Here is a 17,867-nt window from a genome sequence, read left to right as displayed (position 1 = left end):
TTCCAGTTAGCAGCCTAGTGTGTTAACCATTTGCACCATCCGCATACTCCCTATTTTACATAAACCAAAAAACCCACTGCCGTCGAGCCGATTCCGACTCATAGCGACCCTATAGGACAGAGTAGAACTGCCCCATAGAGTTTCCAAGGAACACCTGGCGGATTTGAACTGCCGACCTCTTGGTTAGCAGCCATAGCACTTAACCACTACCCTACCAAGGTTTCCCTATTTTAGCAGGGAAAAATCTGCACGGGTGGGTTTAATATTTAATTTCTTCTTACAGAAACATCCCAAATAATGTTACTTCAAGTCCTACAACCAAACCGGTGACCACAACGAAGCCAGTGACCACAACAACAAAGCCAGTGACCACAACAACGAAGCCAGCAACTATCGTAAATCTGCCATCTGCAAAGCCAGCCCCTGTGAGACCTGTGGCTACCAAGCCTGAGACCCAGAAGACAGCCACTGTACGACCAGTGGCCGCAAAGCCAGCGGCTGCGGCAAAGCCAGCTGCCCCGAAGCCTGCCGCCCGGGGGCCAGTTGCCCCAAAACCCGTGGCTGCTGCAAAACCCGTAGCCACAAAGCCTGCTGCCCCAAAGCCTGAGGCTGCCAGGCCACAGGCAGGAAAACCGGCTGCCATCAAGCCTGGGGGTAAGAAAGCCCGGTGAGGGCTGTCATGGCTATGTCCTCATTTTCAGCCTCAAGGGCGTGTCTCCAGAAGCCTGTTTCTGGGCCGCAGCAGTCACTGTTGAGTGGACTGTGACTCCTATGACCCCATGTGTACCAGAGCAGGACTGTGAGCAGCAGGGTTGTCAGTGGCTCAGTTTTCAGAAGGAGATTGTCAGGGCTTTCTTCTGAGGTGCCTCTGGGTGAACTTGAGCCTCTACCCTTTCACTAGCAGCTGAGCACATTAACTGCACCGCCCAGGGATTCCGAGCCTGTTTAGAAACCAACCACCGGCTGCTATCGAGATAAATCTGACTCGTGGCGATCCCATCCGTGTCTGAGTAGAGTGCGCTCCGTAGCGTTTTCAGTGGCCGTGAACTTTCAGAAGTAGGTTGCCAGGCCTTTCTTCTGAAATGCTTCTGGGTGGGTTTGATCTACCCAACCATTCAGTTAGCAGGTGAGCGCTTAACATCTGCGCCACCCAGAGACTCCAAGCCTGCTCATAAAGTAGGCAAAATCCAGTCGTTGATTTGGTATTTGTACATCTGTGTTTTGAAGGGGCATCTTGGTGCATTTGAAAGGAGTCGTTCTCTGTGAGGCTGGCACATCCCATGCAGAGAGCAAGTGATAAGGGCCTCAGGCCCCTCTGCAGTCTGCTTCCTCCAGTTCCCCACCCTGGTCCCCCAAACCTGCCCTTCTCATTCTGCCTGAGATGTCTGGGAGGGCCAGGCACCTCCCCTGGAAATCCGGTGTCTTCAGCTGTAGGGATAAGGTTCTCAGTAGAAGTAGGGTCTTAGGCCTCATTTACAGAGTAGAGAGAGAAAGAAAGGAAAAGTCCGTTGTGCACTCATTAGGGGCTAAACAGATGTTTCTGTGCTTGGGCTGTGGGGCCAGGCCCACCTCCCTTAGAGGTGGCCTCGAGAAGACTTGCGTGGCCCCCTTCACAGACTTTGCCCCTGTAGGAAGCACGTCATCTGCAGAAGAGACACCAAGATGTGCGCTATAGCAATGTCTGTGTGGTTTAGTTTAACAGACTGAGAAGTTGAGCCTAATGACTGAATTAAGTCCCAATACTGACCATGAAAGGAACCCTGGTGTCACAGCGGTTAGGTGCTCGGCTGCTAACCGGAAGGGTTGGTGGTTCAAACCTACCAGCTGCTCCACGGGAGAAGGATGTGGCAGTCTGCTTCCATAAAGATGACAGCCTTGGAAACCCTATGGGACAGTTCTACTCTGTCCTACAGGGTCTCTCTGAGTTGGAATGGACTCAGCAGCAGTGGGTTTTTGGTACCGACCATGAGGGAATTATGTACCAGATTGAATTAGATATGGGGAATAAATCAGTCCGTTACCACTGAGTATTCTGACTCACAGCGAGCCCATGTGTGTCAGAGCAGAACTGTGCGCGATAAAGTTTTCATGGCTGTGACCTTTTGAAAGCAGATCACCAGGCCTTTCTTCTGAGGTGTCTCCAGGCAGGTTTGAACCATCAACCTTTTGGTTAGTAGCTGAGTGCTTAGCCATTTACGCCACTCAAGGACTCCTAGATATGAAAGGTAGGTGAGTTTAATGAGGCCCAGAGTGTATTATCTTATTTTTCTTTCAAAGAAGACACTAGAAGGTTTTATAGAGTGTCATAGACTGTTAAGAAAGCAGAAAGCGGTATGTTCTTGAGAAAGATGGGAATTGTCCATTTTACCAACAGAAAGAGAGCAGAGATTCCTCTAAAAGAAATTTTATGTCATGCCCTAAAATTTCGTGACAATATATTTTAAATTAGGGGGCTCATTTTGTATTGAGCAATTAACTTCAGGTTAGCATGCTAGCCTACTGATGAATAATTAAATTCCTAATAACTATGAATTTAACATTTGGTGGTTATTGTTAAATTGCAAGAAGCAGTATTTCACAAGAACTTGAGGGAAAAATCAGTTCCTACCTCATCTAAATTTGGGAAGTAACTATCTGCCTACTGACCCCCTCTTTCAGGTTTCCTCTCTTGTGTCAAGTTTATTTTTTATCTGCTCTCTATACTTTGCTTCGATTTATCTTGCAGGGAGGGTGTCCCGAGAGGTCCATGTCTCTGAGATCACAGAGAACAGTGCCAAGCTCCACTGGGACAGGCCTGAGCCCCCAAGTCCATATTTCTATGACCTCACTGTCACATCGGCCCAGGATCAGTCCCTAGTTCTGAAGCAGAACCTCACAGGCACAGACCGCGTCATTGGAGGCCTGCTTGCCGGGCAGACCTACCACGTCTCCATTGTCTGCTACCTGAGGTCTCAGGTCAAAGCGACCTACCAAGGCAACTTCAGTACAAGTGAGTATGCAGGTCAGCGCCATATTGCGCATGGGGTTGCCACAAGTTGGGGCTGACTCCATGGCAGCTAACCATAACCCAGCTGGAACTCCTTACTGCCCACCACCCTTTCTGTGTTTCCTAAACGTTTCCATGTTTAGTGGACAGAAAATGCCACCGAGACTTGCTGCCTCCTTAGGGAGGAGTTGGGGAAGTCTCCCCACCCCAGGGGTCCTGGGGCATCCACAGCCACTGCGGAAAGGGCATTCAAATTTCCCTGCCCTGGTCCCACCATGCCTTGGCCGTGACCCTTGTCATCTGCTGTCCCTTGGGCTCTTCTGCTCCACTGGGGGCTTGCTCTGGGGTTCTCTTCTAGCCTTCCTTAATTACTCCTGGCCCCTGCTTTCTAAGTTCTTCTGGATCCTCACCCACCATCCTTCTTGACCCCTGCTGCTCCTAGGATGTGGAGAGGAAGCTCACTTCCTCTTCCCCATGGGCCATGTTATTTAGATCAAGGGAAGAGAATTCCCACCACTTGCCATGGGGTAACCCCATAAGATATGAGTCCAAAAGACCCATCCAAACCCAGGGTTTCTATTTTCTATTTTCGTTTGGCAGCACAAGAGCTTGTGTGAGAGATGAGAGGGTTTGTTCAAGAGTTCAGGGATTTCCTCAGTTTGTGAACAGATGGACCCAAGATGCAGACTACAAACACAAGTAGTGCACATATATATGTCTCAGGAGTCTCTGGCATGAAAGGCAAACTTGTCATGAAAGGCAAACTTGCGTCAATTGCTAAGGATTCTTAAGCCCTTCCATTTCTGATTTACTTACTAGTTGCATATATTTTTCTTTTATAGAGAAAACTCACCCACCACCTCCACAACCAGCAAGGTCAGCCTCTAGTTCAGCCATCAATCTGATGGTGAGCACCGAACCTTTTGTTGGTACTGAAACAGGTGAGCTGTGAAAATATGAAATTCGTTAGTGGCACTACAAGACATATTCTTCCAAAAATTGTAAAGCCTCTGAAGTCTTGAGTCTAGGTCATCTGACTGAGCACTAAGTCTCAGACCAGGCATGACTTCTGCTCAGGAAGTTCCAAATTGTCTCTGTGTGGCCCGGCGTGGTCTTATTCTGCACATTCCAAGTTGTGAGGGCCACTTACCTTGCCTGTCGCCAGGCTGTTAAGGGAAACTGGATGGGAGTTCCTTTTGGGGCTGCAGCCAGGAATTCATGTACCCATTAGTTATTTCCCGTATGCCTCATATTGGGGCTGGAGTTGAATTGTGGTCTGCGATGCTGAAAAGAGTAAGATTTCGTCCACCCAGTAATTTAATCTAATGAAAAACAGCTTAGAAGCACACAAAGCAACCCAGATTGTCGAGTTGTTGTTTGGTATCCTCAAGTTGGTTCCGACTCATAGCAACCATACGTATAACAGAACGAAACACTGCCTGGTCCTTCTCCACCCTCATAATCGTTGTGATGCTTGAGCCCATTGCTACAGGCACTGTGTCAATTCATCTCAGTGAGGGTCTTCTTCTTTTCTGATGACCCTTTACTTTACCAAGCGTGATGTCATTCTCCAGGGACTGATCCCTCCTGATAACATGTCCAAAGGATGTGAGACAAAGTCTGGCCATCCTCGCTTCTAAGGAGCATTCTGGCTGTACTTCTTCCTAGACAGATTTGTGCGTTCATTTAGCAGTCCACGATACATTCAATATTCTTTGAGAACACAAGACTGGAACCCCTGACACAGAGTTTTGGATGTGACCCATGGGTATTCTGGTGTTAATTCCCAAAGCATTACTAGTTCGACCCGCTGTCCCACCACGCTGTGGGCCTGAGCCCTGGAGTGTTTGTATACCTTTCATGTCAGATCAGTGAGAAGCGGACGTGATTCAGGACTTGTCTGCTATTAGCCCCTTTGTTCCTGGACAGTGGGATTCTACTGCTGGAGAGAGACTGTAACCCCTCCTTCAGCCACAGGTGAGCTCAGGTCTCTCATCCACGAGAAGCTGACTATTCCAATGGTCAATACGTTTTGTTTAAGAGTGTTCAGCAAAAGGTGTTGTTACTTACGTCAAGAATCAAAATTGTGTGGGAATTTAGATATATTATTGTTTTAGAGCCTCCAAAGCAGAAAGTGTCCACTACTCTGGGGAGAGCCCATTATTTTTGGTGCATTGTCTACAGTCAGAAGCAGGAAAGCCCCTCTCTTTACGATGTTTGTTTCTGTTGTTGATGATGACCAAAGGGGTTTGCTGAGTGCCTACCTGCTTTTGTGTTGTGCAAGATTTAAAACCAGATGTGCCTTTTCAAGGGAGCCCTGGTGGCACAGAGGTGAAGTGCTCTGCTGCTAACCAAAAGGTCTGTGGTTTGAACCCACCAGCCACTGTGCAGGAGAAAGATGTGGCAGTTTGCTTCTGTAAAGATTAGAGCCTTGGAAATCCTATGGGGCATTTCTACCCCATCCTAAAGGGCTGCTGTGAGTTGAAACCAACTTGATGGCAATGAGTTGGGTTTTTGGTTTGGTGCCTTTTCAGTAAGTATTGCACTGTCAGAAGCAATAACACATGGTTTTTGAGGTCATCATGTATGTGTTCCTTATTTTATTCTTACTGCTATAAGCTTGTTTAATGACATTTCTTTCAATATCTTACTCTTTATGTACAGCCTGCGCCCCAGTTCATCTGTTTAAATAAACTTAGATGGTGGTAGTAGTCTCTGACTCCATACCGCCATCTCTTTGAGGCCACTGGAGAGTAGAGGCCACTTGATTCTTTGAGTTGTTTCTAAAGGAAATGTTCTCTACTGCTACCGTGCTTTACTTGATGGACTTTCCTTTGAAACTAGAGAGTAACAGAAATGTCTATATGTCTGTTTAACAACAACTACAAAAAAAACCAAACCCATTGCTGTGGAGTTGATTCCAATTCATAGAGACCCTATTGGACAAAGTAGAACTGCCCTGTTTGGTTTCCAAGGTTGTAATCTTTATGGAAGCAGACTGCCACATCTTTCTTCCGAGGGGCTGCTGATGAGTTCAAGCTGCTGACCTTTTGGTTAGCAGCCAAATGCCTAATCACTGCACGACCAGGGCTCTGTTATGTCTATTTGTCCGTGCATATGTTGCTGTATGTCTATAATTTACATATAACCCAGACATATATAAGTTGTATGGTAAAGTAGAGGTTCAGCAAAATAGAAGGAAACCCTCCACGAGATGGATTGACACAATAACCTCAACAATGGGCTCAAACCTAGCAAAGATCATGGAGATGGTACAGGACTGGACAATGTCCTGTTCTGTTATATATAAGGTCGCCGTAAGTCAAAGTCAACTGACTGGTCACTAACAACACTTACTGTGAGTTGTAGGGCCACAACTCACACTAACATTTGGCATCAGGAGTTACTAGATAGAAGGTAACCAAGTCAGTGCAGAAATTGCAAAAGTATTATATACACCAGTGTGTAATAAGGGTAAATGAATGAACTACTTATAGAACTGGAAAATGGTTTAAAATAGTTTGTTTTGGGGAGTAAGCTTAGGAATTAGTCTATATTAGAGATAGCCATGTGTTGTTCAAACCCCCCACCCCTTCTAGTGGAAATATTGACAGAAAAATAGAAAATGATCTTGAGTAATTTACAGGGGCAATTCAGCAATTTATGATAGATTAGATGACTAAGTTTTAAGTCAAGGACTGTATAAAAAGATTTTACAAAAACTTTTAATGTTGTGATTTTCAACTCAAATGAAAAAAGAAATAGGGTTGCAGAGTGAAGGGTGGAGTGTAGAATAATGCTTAAGTCTCAACCCCTTTAATTTCTGCTTATAAGCAGTTTTCCGTGTCTCACGTCAAGGGATAAGCCTTCGTCCCCAGCACTGCTGGCACCGTGGCTCCTAACCCACCTAGCTCCACTCCTAGAGTACTGCTCTTCAGCTGCCTCAGCATGTGCTTGGGCACAGAGAGAGGCCACGAGAACATACTAGAACTTCTCCAAAGATGTGATAGAGTCAACCCTGACTTCAGAGTCTCTAAAATCTGTGTATATGCTTTCCCACCCATATACACAGGGCTACTTCTACCCCAATAGAGTATGGGGAATGGGAAATTTCAAGCAAACTCAGTGTTTCATTGAGAGAAAATGGCTTGGAGTCAACTAGGCAGCAAAGTTTGGGAATGTCTTTGAATTTCTTATGCATGGTCCAGAAGAAACAAGAATATAAACAGTGTTTAGTTGATACAAATAACCCAGAATTTTTGAAAATGAGGCTCATGTTTTCTTTCCAGGCTATAAATGGTTTGATACGGATGAATCTAAAATCTTTTTCTTTTGTACTGATTGATACATAAATCTCAAACTTATGGAGTTGCATATTCTCTCACCATTTCATGTGTGTGTGCGCGCACAGAACTGACTCAGAAAATTTACCTTATGTGTTTTTACAAAGTAAATCCTAAATTATTGGCTTATCTATTCATGTTGAAGAAGTGTCTCAATGTTCAGAACAGCCAAAGTAATTAACAAAATGCATGACAATCTTTTTTAAGTATTTTAGAAATTAGCCATCGGTAGAACTGGCCACAACATTTTATTTGAGCAGACATTAAACAAACAAACAAACAAACAAAAAACCCAAACCCATTGCCATCGAGTTGATTCTAACTCATAGCAACCCTATAAGACACAGTAGAACTGCCCCATAATGTTTTCAAGGAGTGGTTGGTGGATTCAAACTGCCAAACTTTCGGTTAGCAGCTAAGCTCTTAACCACTGGGTCACCAAGGCTCCAAGCAGATATTAATTACGTCAGTCATATGTACTTAATTCAGCTCTGGAGGAAATAAGTTCACCAAGATATTACTGATTTTTTTGATTCTAAGATGTATCATTTTTTTCCCGTCATAAAAACAAACAAACTCAACCCATTGCCATTGAGTTGATTCCTACTCATAACACTTCAGAAATTGGACTACGACTTACAATTGATGGCATGTCGTGGTTTATTGGCAGTGCTTTGTGTCACTCAGCAGAACATAAATCACAAAATCAAGATGTCTTAGAGTTGACAAAAGGCAGTATTTGGTTGACTGCGTTCCAGCCAAAGGTATATCATGGTCTGCACAGCTTGTTATTATGGGAAAAGACCTGACTTTAGGTCAACAGTAATTTAAAGAATTAATGTAGCCCCACAAGTTGAAGTAAATTAAATAGCTACAAATATTTGCTCTTCTTGGGTCTACAGAAATAGCCATCTTCAGGGCTGTCTGTTTACTGCTCCATAAGAATTTATCTGTCAGCTGCAGTGTTTGGCTTATGTTGGTCCTCAAAGCCTATCTGGCTTTTTTTTCGTATTGTGACATATAAAAGTCTTTTAAAAGAAGTCTCTTGGTCAAGATCTGAAACAGCAAAGGGTCCAAAACTTAACCACAATTGCTTTTAAAATAAGGTGAAAACTACAACAAGTTCCCTTGGTACTTTTCAAGCCAATCAATGATCAAAAAGTAGGTACAGGAAATTTTTTTTTTTTTTTAATTGAATCGAATCATGCATGCTTTCAAGGTTTGGAAGCTGTTTTTGACTCTGTCAACAAAGCCAGGCCTGAAGGCTGTTAAACCTTCATTTTGTTTTTGAAACCATTAAACTGATAAGGAACATATTTACATTTGCAGCATAAACCCTTCCCACACCCTTTCCTTTGCTCAGGGAAGCACTCACGTAGTGATAACTTCCTGGTTTGGAAAATGTCCGTGCCATGGAAATCTACGCTATGGGAATCCCAAACCAGAAAAAGGCAACACTTTCCAATTCACCATGTGGTCTGTTTCAAAGAAGAATATTATTTTTTCTGGTCGTAAAATTAATAGATATTCAAGATAAGTAAGGAATCCGATTCCCACTGTTGATGGTCACTGGTGACCGTAACTCATGACCTGATGCATACCGCTCCGACTATTCTATGAATGTTACGTTTGGACCCGTGATGCACACACGCCTGTATATCTTTTTTACAAAAACGGAGCGTGTTCCAACTCATCTTTGCTGTTTTAGGTTGGCTCCGTGGCTTCTGTGAACAGGAGGGATTCTCTGAGTAGGGTTTTATTCTCACACATTACATGTGCATAAATTTCCTTTTTCATATCTGGATACCCCCTGAAGCCCAGGAACCCTGGTTGCATAGTGGTTAAGAGCTCAGCTGCTAACCAAAAGGTCTGTAGTTCAAATCTACCAGCCTCTCCTTGGAAAGCCTATGGGATACTTCCACTCTGTCCTATAGGGTCGCGATGAGTTGGAACCCAATCAACAGCACCTAACAACAACAACAACATTGGCTAATATAGAGATAAAACACCAGATGTTTTACCAGATGGCGATCTGAATCAGGCAGCCCTTCAAAAGTTCACTTTTAAAAGGAAATTTGTTTACATCGCTATTAACTATGCTTTCAGGCGAAAGGGAGCCAGGAGAGGTCACTGATAATTCCCACGCCTTACTGTCTTTTAGGCTTCATTAGATTCTCAATATGAAGTAGAGAACATTAGCAAGGATGTGGCCAAAGACTGCGCCCAACAGTGGAAGCTCACGCTGAAGGGAAAACATGAATAATTGCCGGGTCCAAAGACTTGTGCTGGGAAAAAGACAGATTAAGCTCAACGAGTCCGATCACCCCTCTTCGGGCTACAGGAAATTTAGGCTTTTCTCTTTTGGCCTTAAAACAGTTGTTTTAGCATATATAGACAGTTTAGGAGAGTCGTTTGGCTGCTAACCAAAAGGCCGGCAGTTCGAATCCCCCAGCTGCCTCTTGGAAAGCCTATGGGGCAGTTCTACTTGACACAATGGCAATAACTTTGGTGTTTTTTTTTTTTTTTTTTTTAATGAGAGTCCTGTCAAGACGATATGGAATTTAAAAGCTATAAGTCTTAGGAACATAAAATTTCCCATTTGTATGCTTTAAAAATAGAAAATCCCAGGCTTTTGTGTTTGAACAGTGTGGGCTCATATGCATCTATTTCTTTGGGTTTTCATAAATCTGTGTGTCCATAGTGAGAATGTCCTTTGACTCCATTTGTCAACCTTACAGCGTCTTATCCGTGATCTTCTGGAATAAGGGGTATAAAATGCAAGAGCAATAGTCTGGTACCGAACCATTTAGATGAAAATCAAAAGGGCCAGAAAAGCCAAGCAGTCTATGGAACACAGCGTCCCCTGCAGTGGTATCTATCAATTGGATGTCTCTGGGGGTCGCTACGAGTCGGAATCGACTCAACGGCAGTGGGTGGTGATGGTGGGCCTGAGCTGACTTATGGGGTCTGGTTCAAAAGAGCCCAAGGGCATGGGACAGACTAACTAAACACAGGTGGCCAGGACTGAAGAACACTTGGAACAAATAAAAAAAAAAAGAAAAAGAACAAATAGAGTAGAACAAACACGGGCTGTTTGGAGGAAAGGACAGGGCAGGAGGCAACCATTTGCCTGGGCCTCCCGCTAACAGGGAAACTCATCAATACAGAAGTAATACATTTTGGTGACTGAGTGATCTTGACTTGCTCCTTTCCCTCCTGAAAATCCTTGAAAGGCAGGCATTTTCCTTCTATTATAGGCACATTTGAAAGAAAGAAGTTGTTTTCCTAATTGGTCATCATTTTATTCTGGCTTCATTGGGTCTTCAAAAGCTCTTGGTATCCCAGCTGGCCTTTCTGGACCTCTGAGGGGGTTTGCAATCAGGTGATGAGGTGTAGACACATCCACTGAGTTTCATGGTTGGGTTGTAGCTTCCCCGAAGGGACACGCAGAGTGTGTTAGCCCCTCTCTGAGCCCTCAGCCCTGTGGTCCCATTGAGTCTGGTTCATCACGGTTGACTCGAGCTTTGATTCCCTACCTCAACGACTTAGGTTTTCCTTTTATTTTTGATATCAGTGGGGAACGCAGATGTTCACCACCTCTGGGGCTGTGAGCAGCCTGATGTAGCTGAGGATAAAGGCAAATGGAAACTGTATCCCTTTTATGGGGCGTGCGGGATGATTCCTACATGTTAGCCACTCCTGTCAACATGAAGTATCATCGGCTCCAGGGAGTCTTATTGATAGGAGGTTTACATGTTTCCAACTTTTAGATAGTTAGCGGGAGACATCAACGCCTCCCCTTCCCAGGCAATCTGGGGTTTCCCAGACACTCTGGGGTTTACCAGAAAGCTCTGTAAACAGAAGCCTTGCTGTGTGAGAGCTGTGAACTTTCTTCTCCAGGCACTGAGGAGGCTGTAGATCTTCCTTTGCAGCTGGCATCCGTCAGAAGTGTGCGTTTAAAACGTTAACTTCCTTAACTGGAGAAAGAAGGCTCCTCTTCCTTCAAAGTAGCTTTGCTGTGGGACATTTTTGCCTTCCTGAAGTTTATATCAGTGTTAGCAGCTCTTTTTACAGACTTGTTTAATTTGGCAGGCTGCGAAGGCCCTTGGCTGTGCGCGCACACACACACACACACGTACACACGTACACACATATCGCCCATGAAGGATTTTTCTTTTCTACGTTAACTTTTACTTTCCCGGCTTGTGCTGAAATGCACAGCCTTACCTTTGAACTGCATTTGGGACACAATTTAATTGCCACTTTTTCCCACAAGTAGAAAACTCCAAGGTTTTAAAATTCAGTTTCTTCTCTGGGGATTTAGCATTGAAGGGATTAGAAAATCAAAGGGCCAATGATCAAAAAGGGGGGAAAGTTAGTTCATTTCATTTTTAATTATTCAGTATTCATAGCCAACATTTGTGTCACCGTCTGCAGTTGATGAAGTTTTTTTGTCAGTGTCATTGTATTTATTCCCCACGCTGCTATAAATGATTGTGTTCATTAGCCAGTGGAGAAGCCGAGACTTGGGGAGTTTCACAGACAGACTGTCCACCTGGAAACCCTCTTCTCTTTTCTTTCGACAACAGTGCTGTGATCAGCCTCCCAGCCCCTAACAATGGAAGCAGAGTGACATGCACAATGCAATTAATACCCTTTTCTCGTCTTCTATTAAAGATATATGCAAGTTGCCAAAAGAAGAAGGAACTTGCAGAAAGTTCATGTTAAAATGGTACTATGATGCAGAGACCAAAAGCTGTGCCCGATTTTGGTATGGAGGCTGTGGTGGAAATGAAAACAGATTCAATTCACAGAAAGAATGTGAAAAAGTTTGCGTTCCTGGTAAGTGATCATTCCTTTCTAAGTAACATAAGCAATTCAGGCCAATCATTTGCCTTTGGAAAACATTTGAATTGTGATGATTATGATACACTATGAAAAAGAAAATAAATTGTAGCCTCAGATCAGAAAGGTATTCAAGTAAAACACATGAAATACATTTTCTGCAATGTTATTTTCTTTCTTAAAAACATGCCTGTATACTTGCGCTTTTGCTGATGAAGAAACACAGGGCTGACTACTTGTCACTCTTTGGAAATGCTACTAAGTCCCTGTTATTGTATCAATCATGATTAGTAAGAAGGTAATATAATGAACAACTATAGAGAACACCAAAGGTAAAGGACTGCTGTATATCCTTCTTTAATTTCCCTTCCTATAAATAATAATGTTAATACTGGGACCAACCAATTTTTTATAAATAATAATGTTAATACTGGGACCAACCAATATCTTTATTACATTGGGGAGCTCAACTGGTAACAAAATAACATCTTTAAACAGAGCCTGGGGCCAGTACCAAAATGGGGAGAGTGCAGCTTGTCTAAAGACCTGGTAGACGATACAGGCAAAAGAAAGGGCTCAGGTTGCATAGAGTCTTGAACACCAGCCAAAAAGTCATGGGAACCATTGAAGGTATTTGAGCAGAGAAGTGAGATTAGCCATGAAAACCAGAGGCAAAGCGATCACTCTCATGGTAAATGCATGGTGTCCTTTTTGGTCGGTAATGTGCTTTTTTTCCCTCCCTTCTTCTCACCCTTCACCCCGCCCATCCCTCCATGAACGTCCAGTACTTGTCAACCCCGGCGCCATCACTGCAATAGGAACCTAGACTTGGCCGGCCAGCAACACTTACCTCTTAAAGAAGAAGGAGTCAGCCATTTCCAACTTGTCTTTGTAGAAGCTGTGGGTATAGATGACCTTGCCCTGTATCATTTCATGCTTTGATTTACACTCGAACTTGAGAGGATACGTTCTGCTGCATGTCCTATCAATATGGTGCTAAATGTGTCTGTGGACCCAATGCTTTTTGTCTCCAGGCAGTTACATTGTATACCTTGAACGTTGTGTAACAGTTACCCACTGCTGGTGTTTATGTGAACATTTCTGTACACTCCGATTCCTTCTGGAGTTTCATGTTATGCCTGTTTCAGGCAAATGCAAGGTCTAGAAGATAACCCTCAACTTCACAGCTACTCTATATACTTTCGCTTGGTTCGTTTTTCCCCCTTAATTAAGCATGATTTTAGATGGAAAGCCTGTGTATGGTGGATAAAAAGAGTCCAACTTTTCCATTTTTTCCAGCTTCCTGGATTAGATTTCAAGCTAGTGTTCTTCTTTTAAAGCCTGTAACAAATGATCTAGTTAGAATGAAGCAAAATCCCTTAATCTAGGTGCACTGTTGGGACCAATGTCTTGATTAAAGAATTTTGACAAAGTCATAATATAGAATATTTTTGGCATTCCTCTAATGTTGTAGTTTTTTTTTTTGTGGGGGGGGGGTTAATTTTAATTTTAAAAATTTTAGGAAATTTATACAAAGAAACTTTTTAATAAAGTATATTGAAAGTGTTGTGGTCTTGTTGGCTGCCTTGTTTCCATAGCACCAATTGTCAGAATCATGCTTAGGCCTGGGAGATTAGGCCCAGTTCAGGCCCATGGTCTAGGGTACCACCCTTTTATAACCAGATCTCTTATCCAGGGCAAGAGAGCTTTATCAGACAGAGCTTGAGGAGACCTGATGGCGATGCACATCCGTTCATTCATGGATCCAGGTCGTACCCTCTCCAATGTCCAATGGCCAAATGGATCCCATTCTTTACCTTGGGATCCCTTCAGTCTTCTGTTCTTTCAACCTCTCCTTTTACTTTCAGTTGGGGCCCAGAGCCTGGGCCTCAGCCTTCCTCCCTGTCCTCCTCTTTGACATGGTTCTTTCCCTGGGGTTCAGTTTGCCCTCACCCACAGTAGCTGAGAGATAAGGTGCCATTTCCCCAGGACTCTCCCGGCTCCCTTTTCTGGAGTCTCAAAGACAAAGCCTAAGCTCTTTTTTTTTTTTTTTCTTTCCTTTAAGACTGTTTTCTCCTGTCATCAGAGATAGCACAAAACACAAACAACAATACAAATTTAAACAAATATACGGTATCATTTACACGCAATATCTAGAATAGGCAAGTGTATAAAGGCCACAGTTTATTACTGGTTACCAGGAGTAAGCAAGAGGGAAAGAAAAGGAGACTCATTCTTTAGGGCACACTGAGCTTCTGTTTGGGGTGATGAAAACATTTGGAAATGGAATGGTTGAACGACATGATAAACATTATTATTATCACTGAATTTCACACGTGAAAAATGTTGAAGTGACAAATGTTTTGTTACATATATTTTTATCACAATAAAACAAAACAAAAACGCACATTTAGGTGGCACCGAAATTCTACTTAGGAAGGCAACTGTATTTACTTGGTGAAATGCACTTACCCTGACGCATACTTAAGGTGGAGCTGAAAGGGTCTTGGGTTGGGGTAGAGCTGTTTTAAGATCAAAGGGTGAATTTGTGAGTTCGTCTCTTTGGAGGGGAGAGAGAAGGAGAAAGGATGTGTGTAGAGCTAGAGAGATGCTGGGAGATGGGAGAATCGCAAAGACCATCCCTGCGTTGCCCACCGGATTTTTAAATAAAATCTCTAAACTCTCAAAATACTCCAAGTGAGCGCATCTTTGTAGAAATTGGTGAAATAACTGAACTGTGTGCCCTAGTCAGTGAGGAGAGGATTGAGACAAGAGGGAGAAGTGGAAAGTGGTATTGGCGGAGGGCAGCTGGGAATTTGTAGGGACCTTGGGAAGGACTCAGGATTTTGTGATCTTGATGTTGGCAGCATCAGGGCAGCTTCAGAGAATTGCAAAGTTTGGGGGGCTTGTCACAGTGAGGTAGGTCTCTGGACTACCTCTGCTCAGGTGGCCTTCACGAGTCCCGTGGGAGGCCTCTGTCCATCACTGTTCTTGGTAAGCAACACACCAAACCATCCCTTCCTTCTGATAGGTCCCTACTGCACTCTAAGTCATGCCCGCCCCTCCCATCATTGAAGGCCTCCCCTTCTCAGCATGAGGCCAACCCAATGGATTCAAAGGAGCTCAGTTATGGTCATGAATTCCCTTCAGATACCCGTTTTTCCTGGGTAGGAAATATGCATTCTCGAACTTTCTCTGTGATGTCCACCTCAAACTTCTCCAGCTTCACAGGAACAGCCCCTTTCCATATGCATCAGTTGGCATGCCTCCCCCCAGGCTGGGTGTGATCATCTGAGTCCATCCCATTGGAGCAAAGGGATGTGTGCAGTGGGCTAAGGAAGAGGAGCTTTACTGGTTGTATAGCGGGATGTAAACATGACGAAATCTTAGCATTTCCAGTACCCACTCCCAACTCTGCTATGTTGACCCATCACTAACTCTTAGGTAGTATTGAAAAGATGTTAGCCTAATTCTACCTTTTCCTAGTCACTTTTGGTTATTAGAACCATCACTATTTTATTATATTATTATAAGTATATATATATATATACCTATTACATCTCAAGGATGAGTCCTAACCATATTAGATGTCAGGCCCTATTCATAAGCCTTTCTAAACACCGGCACAGGCTAGACTTTCAGTTCTGGATGGAGTTTGTGGGGTAGAGAGGAACGTGGTTTTCTTTCCTGCACCTTCCTTTTTATCCTCCAGTCCTGTAGGTTCTGTGTTGGAGCTCCTAGCTGGACTTCACTTTCTGTTGGTTGCTGTTGACTCTCCCTCAGCTGACGTTGACCTGCCCTTATTTCCCTGTCTGCAGTAGGTCTTCCCATGTTGATTCTCTTGTCGGGGAATATATTGGTTCTCTGGAGGAATCTGTGGGGCCTTAGTTTGGGCAAGCTGGCTTTGGTGAACTCTTCCTCCCCTCCCACAACCCCCTTTTGGGGAAGTCCATCCCACACATTCTTGGTGCCCTGGTCCCTTCATCCAGGAAACCACTCTCTTGGGGTACAGTGTAGGAAAGTTGGCTTAAGTCCAGACATCTTCTGTGGGTTACTCAACCCATCAGAAACTCACACCACCTTGTCACACCAACTGGCCTCCCTCTTTCAGCTCAATCACTGTGCTCCTGCACGACCAGTGGCTAGGCAACTTTCAGTTGAGAGCTGCTTTCCAGCCCCTGACTTGGTGGTTGTTATGGATTGAATTGTGTCTCCCAAAAAATATATGTTACAAATCTTAACCCCTGTGGAAAGGAGCCTTGGTGACACAGTGGTTAAAGCAGTCGACTGCTAACCAAAAGGTTGGCAGTTTGAAACCACCAGTGGCTTCATGGGAGAAAGATGTGGCAGTCTGCTTCTGCAGAGATTTACAGCCTTGGAAACCCTATGGGGTCACTATGAGTTGGATTAACTGGAAGGCAATTGGCTTAGTTTTAGGTTTTAAACCTGTGGATGTAATTCCATCTGGGAATAGGGTTTTCTTTGTTATGCTAATGAGGCCATATCAGCGTAGGGTGTGTCTTAAGCCAATCACCTTTCAGACATAAAAAGAGCAGACTAAGCACAGAGAAGTAAACATAAACAGAGGGAAAATACACACTACATGAAGATCACCAAGGAACCAAGGAACGGAAGCTGAAAAGAAACAAGGACTTTTCCCAGAGTCGACAGAGACAGAAAGCCTTCCTCTGGAGCTGGAGCCCTGGATTTGGACTTTGGGTCTCCTCAACTGTGAGAAAATAGATTTCCACTCATTAAAGCTACCCACTTGTATTTCTGTTATAGAAGAACTAAGAGACCAAGACACGGGTGGGACAGGACGATTCAGGCAGGCCCTGTCATGGGTTGAACTGGGTCCCCTCAAAAGACGCATTGGAGTTCTAACTCCTGGTACTTGTGAATGTCACCTTGTTTGGAAATGTGGTCATTGACGATGCTACCAGTCAACACGAGGTTGTATGAAAGAGGAGAAGGTACATGAAGGGACAACAGAGGAAAGGAGAATCTACAAACCAAGGAACACCAAGCAGTGCCTGGGGCTACCCGAACCTCTGGGTGGACTTGAATATCCAGCCTTTCAGTTAGCTGAGCATGTCAACCGTTTGTACCATCCAGGGCCTGCAAGGGGAAAGGGGCAGGGGCTAATTCACCTTTGTCTAACTCCTGTATGACTGTTCACCTATGCTTAGTCTTCCTTCTTGCCTCTTACCCTCCTTGAAGGAAGACTCAGCCCATCAAAACATCTGCAAATAGATCTGCCTCCCCGACACATTAGTGAGAAATGGACATTTTACTGAGTATTTCTTGAAGGCAAGGGAAAAATTTTTCAGCAAGCTCTGTGCAGCTTCACTTCATACAAATTCCCTTTAATGAACCATTCTCATGTGCAAAAGTCCTCTCTCCCAATGGTCGAGTTAAATATCCCCTTCTTGTTACCTCCCCCAGCTGCTTAAGATCTCCTCCAGGAAATCCTAGGGCACCTCACCTGAGAGAACAAAATGGCAGAACAGCGGACATCTTACTTCCTGGACTTCTCTTGCTCCTGGCAGTGTTCACGTGGGAGTTGTTAACCCCATCACATTAAAAAAAAAAAAAAAAAAACTTTACGTACAGTAAAATGTATTTTGGAAACCCTTTACACACATTGGAAACTCTGGTGGTGTAGTGGTTAAGTACTATAGCTGCTAACCAAA

The 17,867-nt window shown here is 44.0% G+C and overlaps 1 protein-coding gene across 1 annotated transcript in view; it reads left to right on the top strand.

The window, feature by feature from the left end:
• The window catches only part of COL6A3 (collagen type VI alpha 3 chain), a 90,692-nt gene extending 76,964 nt beyond the window's left edge, over positions 1-13,728 (top strand). The window contains exons 40-44 of the mRNA XM_049888523.1: positions 284-654; positions 2,726-2,989; positions 3,829-3,927; positions 12,007-12,171; positions 12,960-13,728. Coding sequence (XP_049744480.1) covers positions 284-654; positions 2,726-2,989; positions 3,829-3,927; positions 12,007-12,171; positions 12,960-13,000 — 940 coding nt within the window. The 3' untranslated portion in view covers positions 13,001-13,728. The remainder of the gene's footprint in view (positions 1-283; positions 655-2,725; positions 2,990-3,828; positions 3,928-12,006; positions 12,172-12,959) is intronic.
• Positions 13,729-17,867: the final 4,139 nt, after the last annotated feature.

This window comes from Elephas maximus, chromosome 6 (assembly GCF_024166365.1).
Source record: "Elephas maximus indicus isolate mEleMax1 chromosome 6, mEleMax1 primary haplotype, whole genome shotgun sequence".
NCBI classification, from domain to species: Eukaryota; Metazoa; Chordata; class Mammalia; order Proboscidea; family Elephantidae; genus Elephas; species Elephas maximus.
The sequence above is the reverse complement of the archived record's forward strand: the minus strand, read 5'-3'. Positions and strand labels throughout refer to the sequence as shown.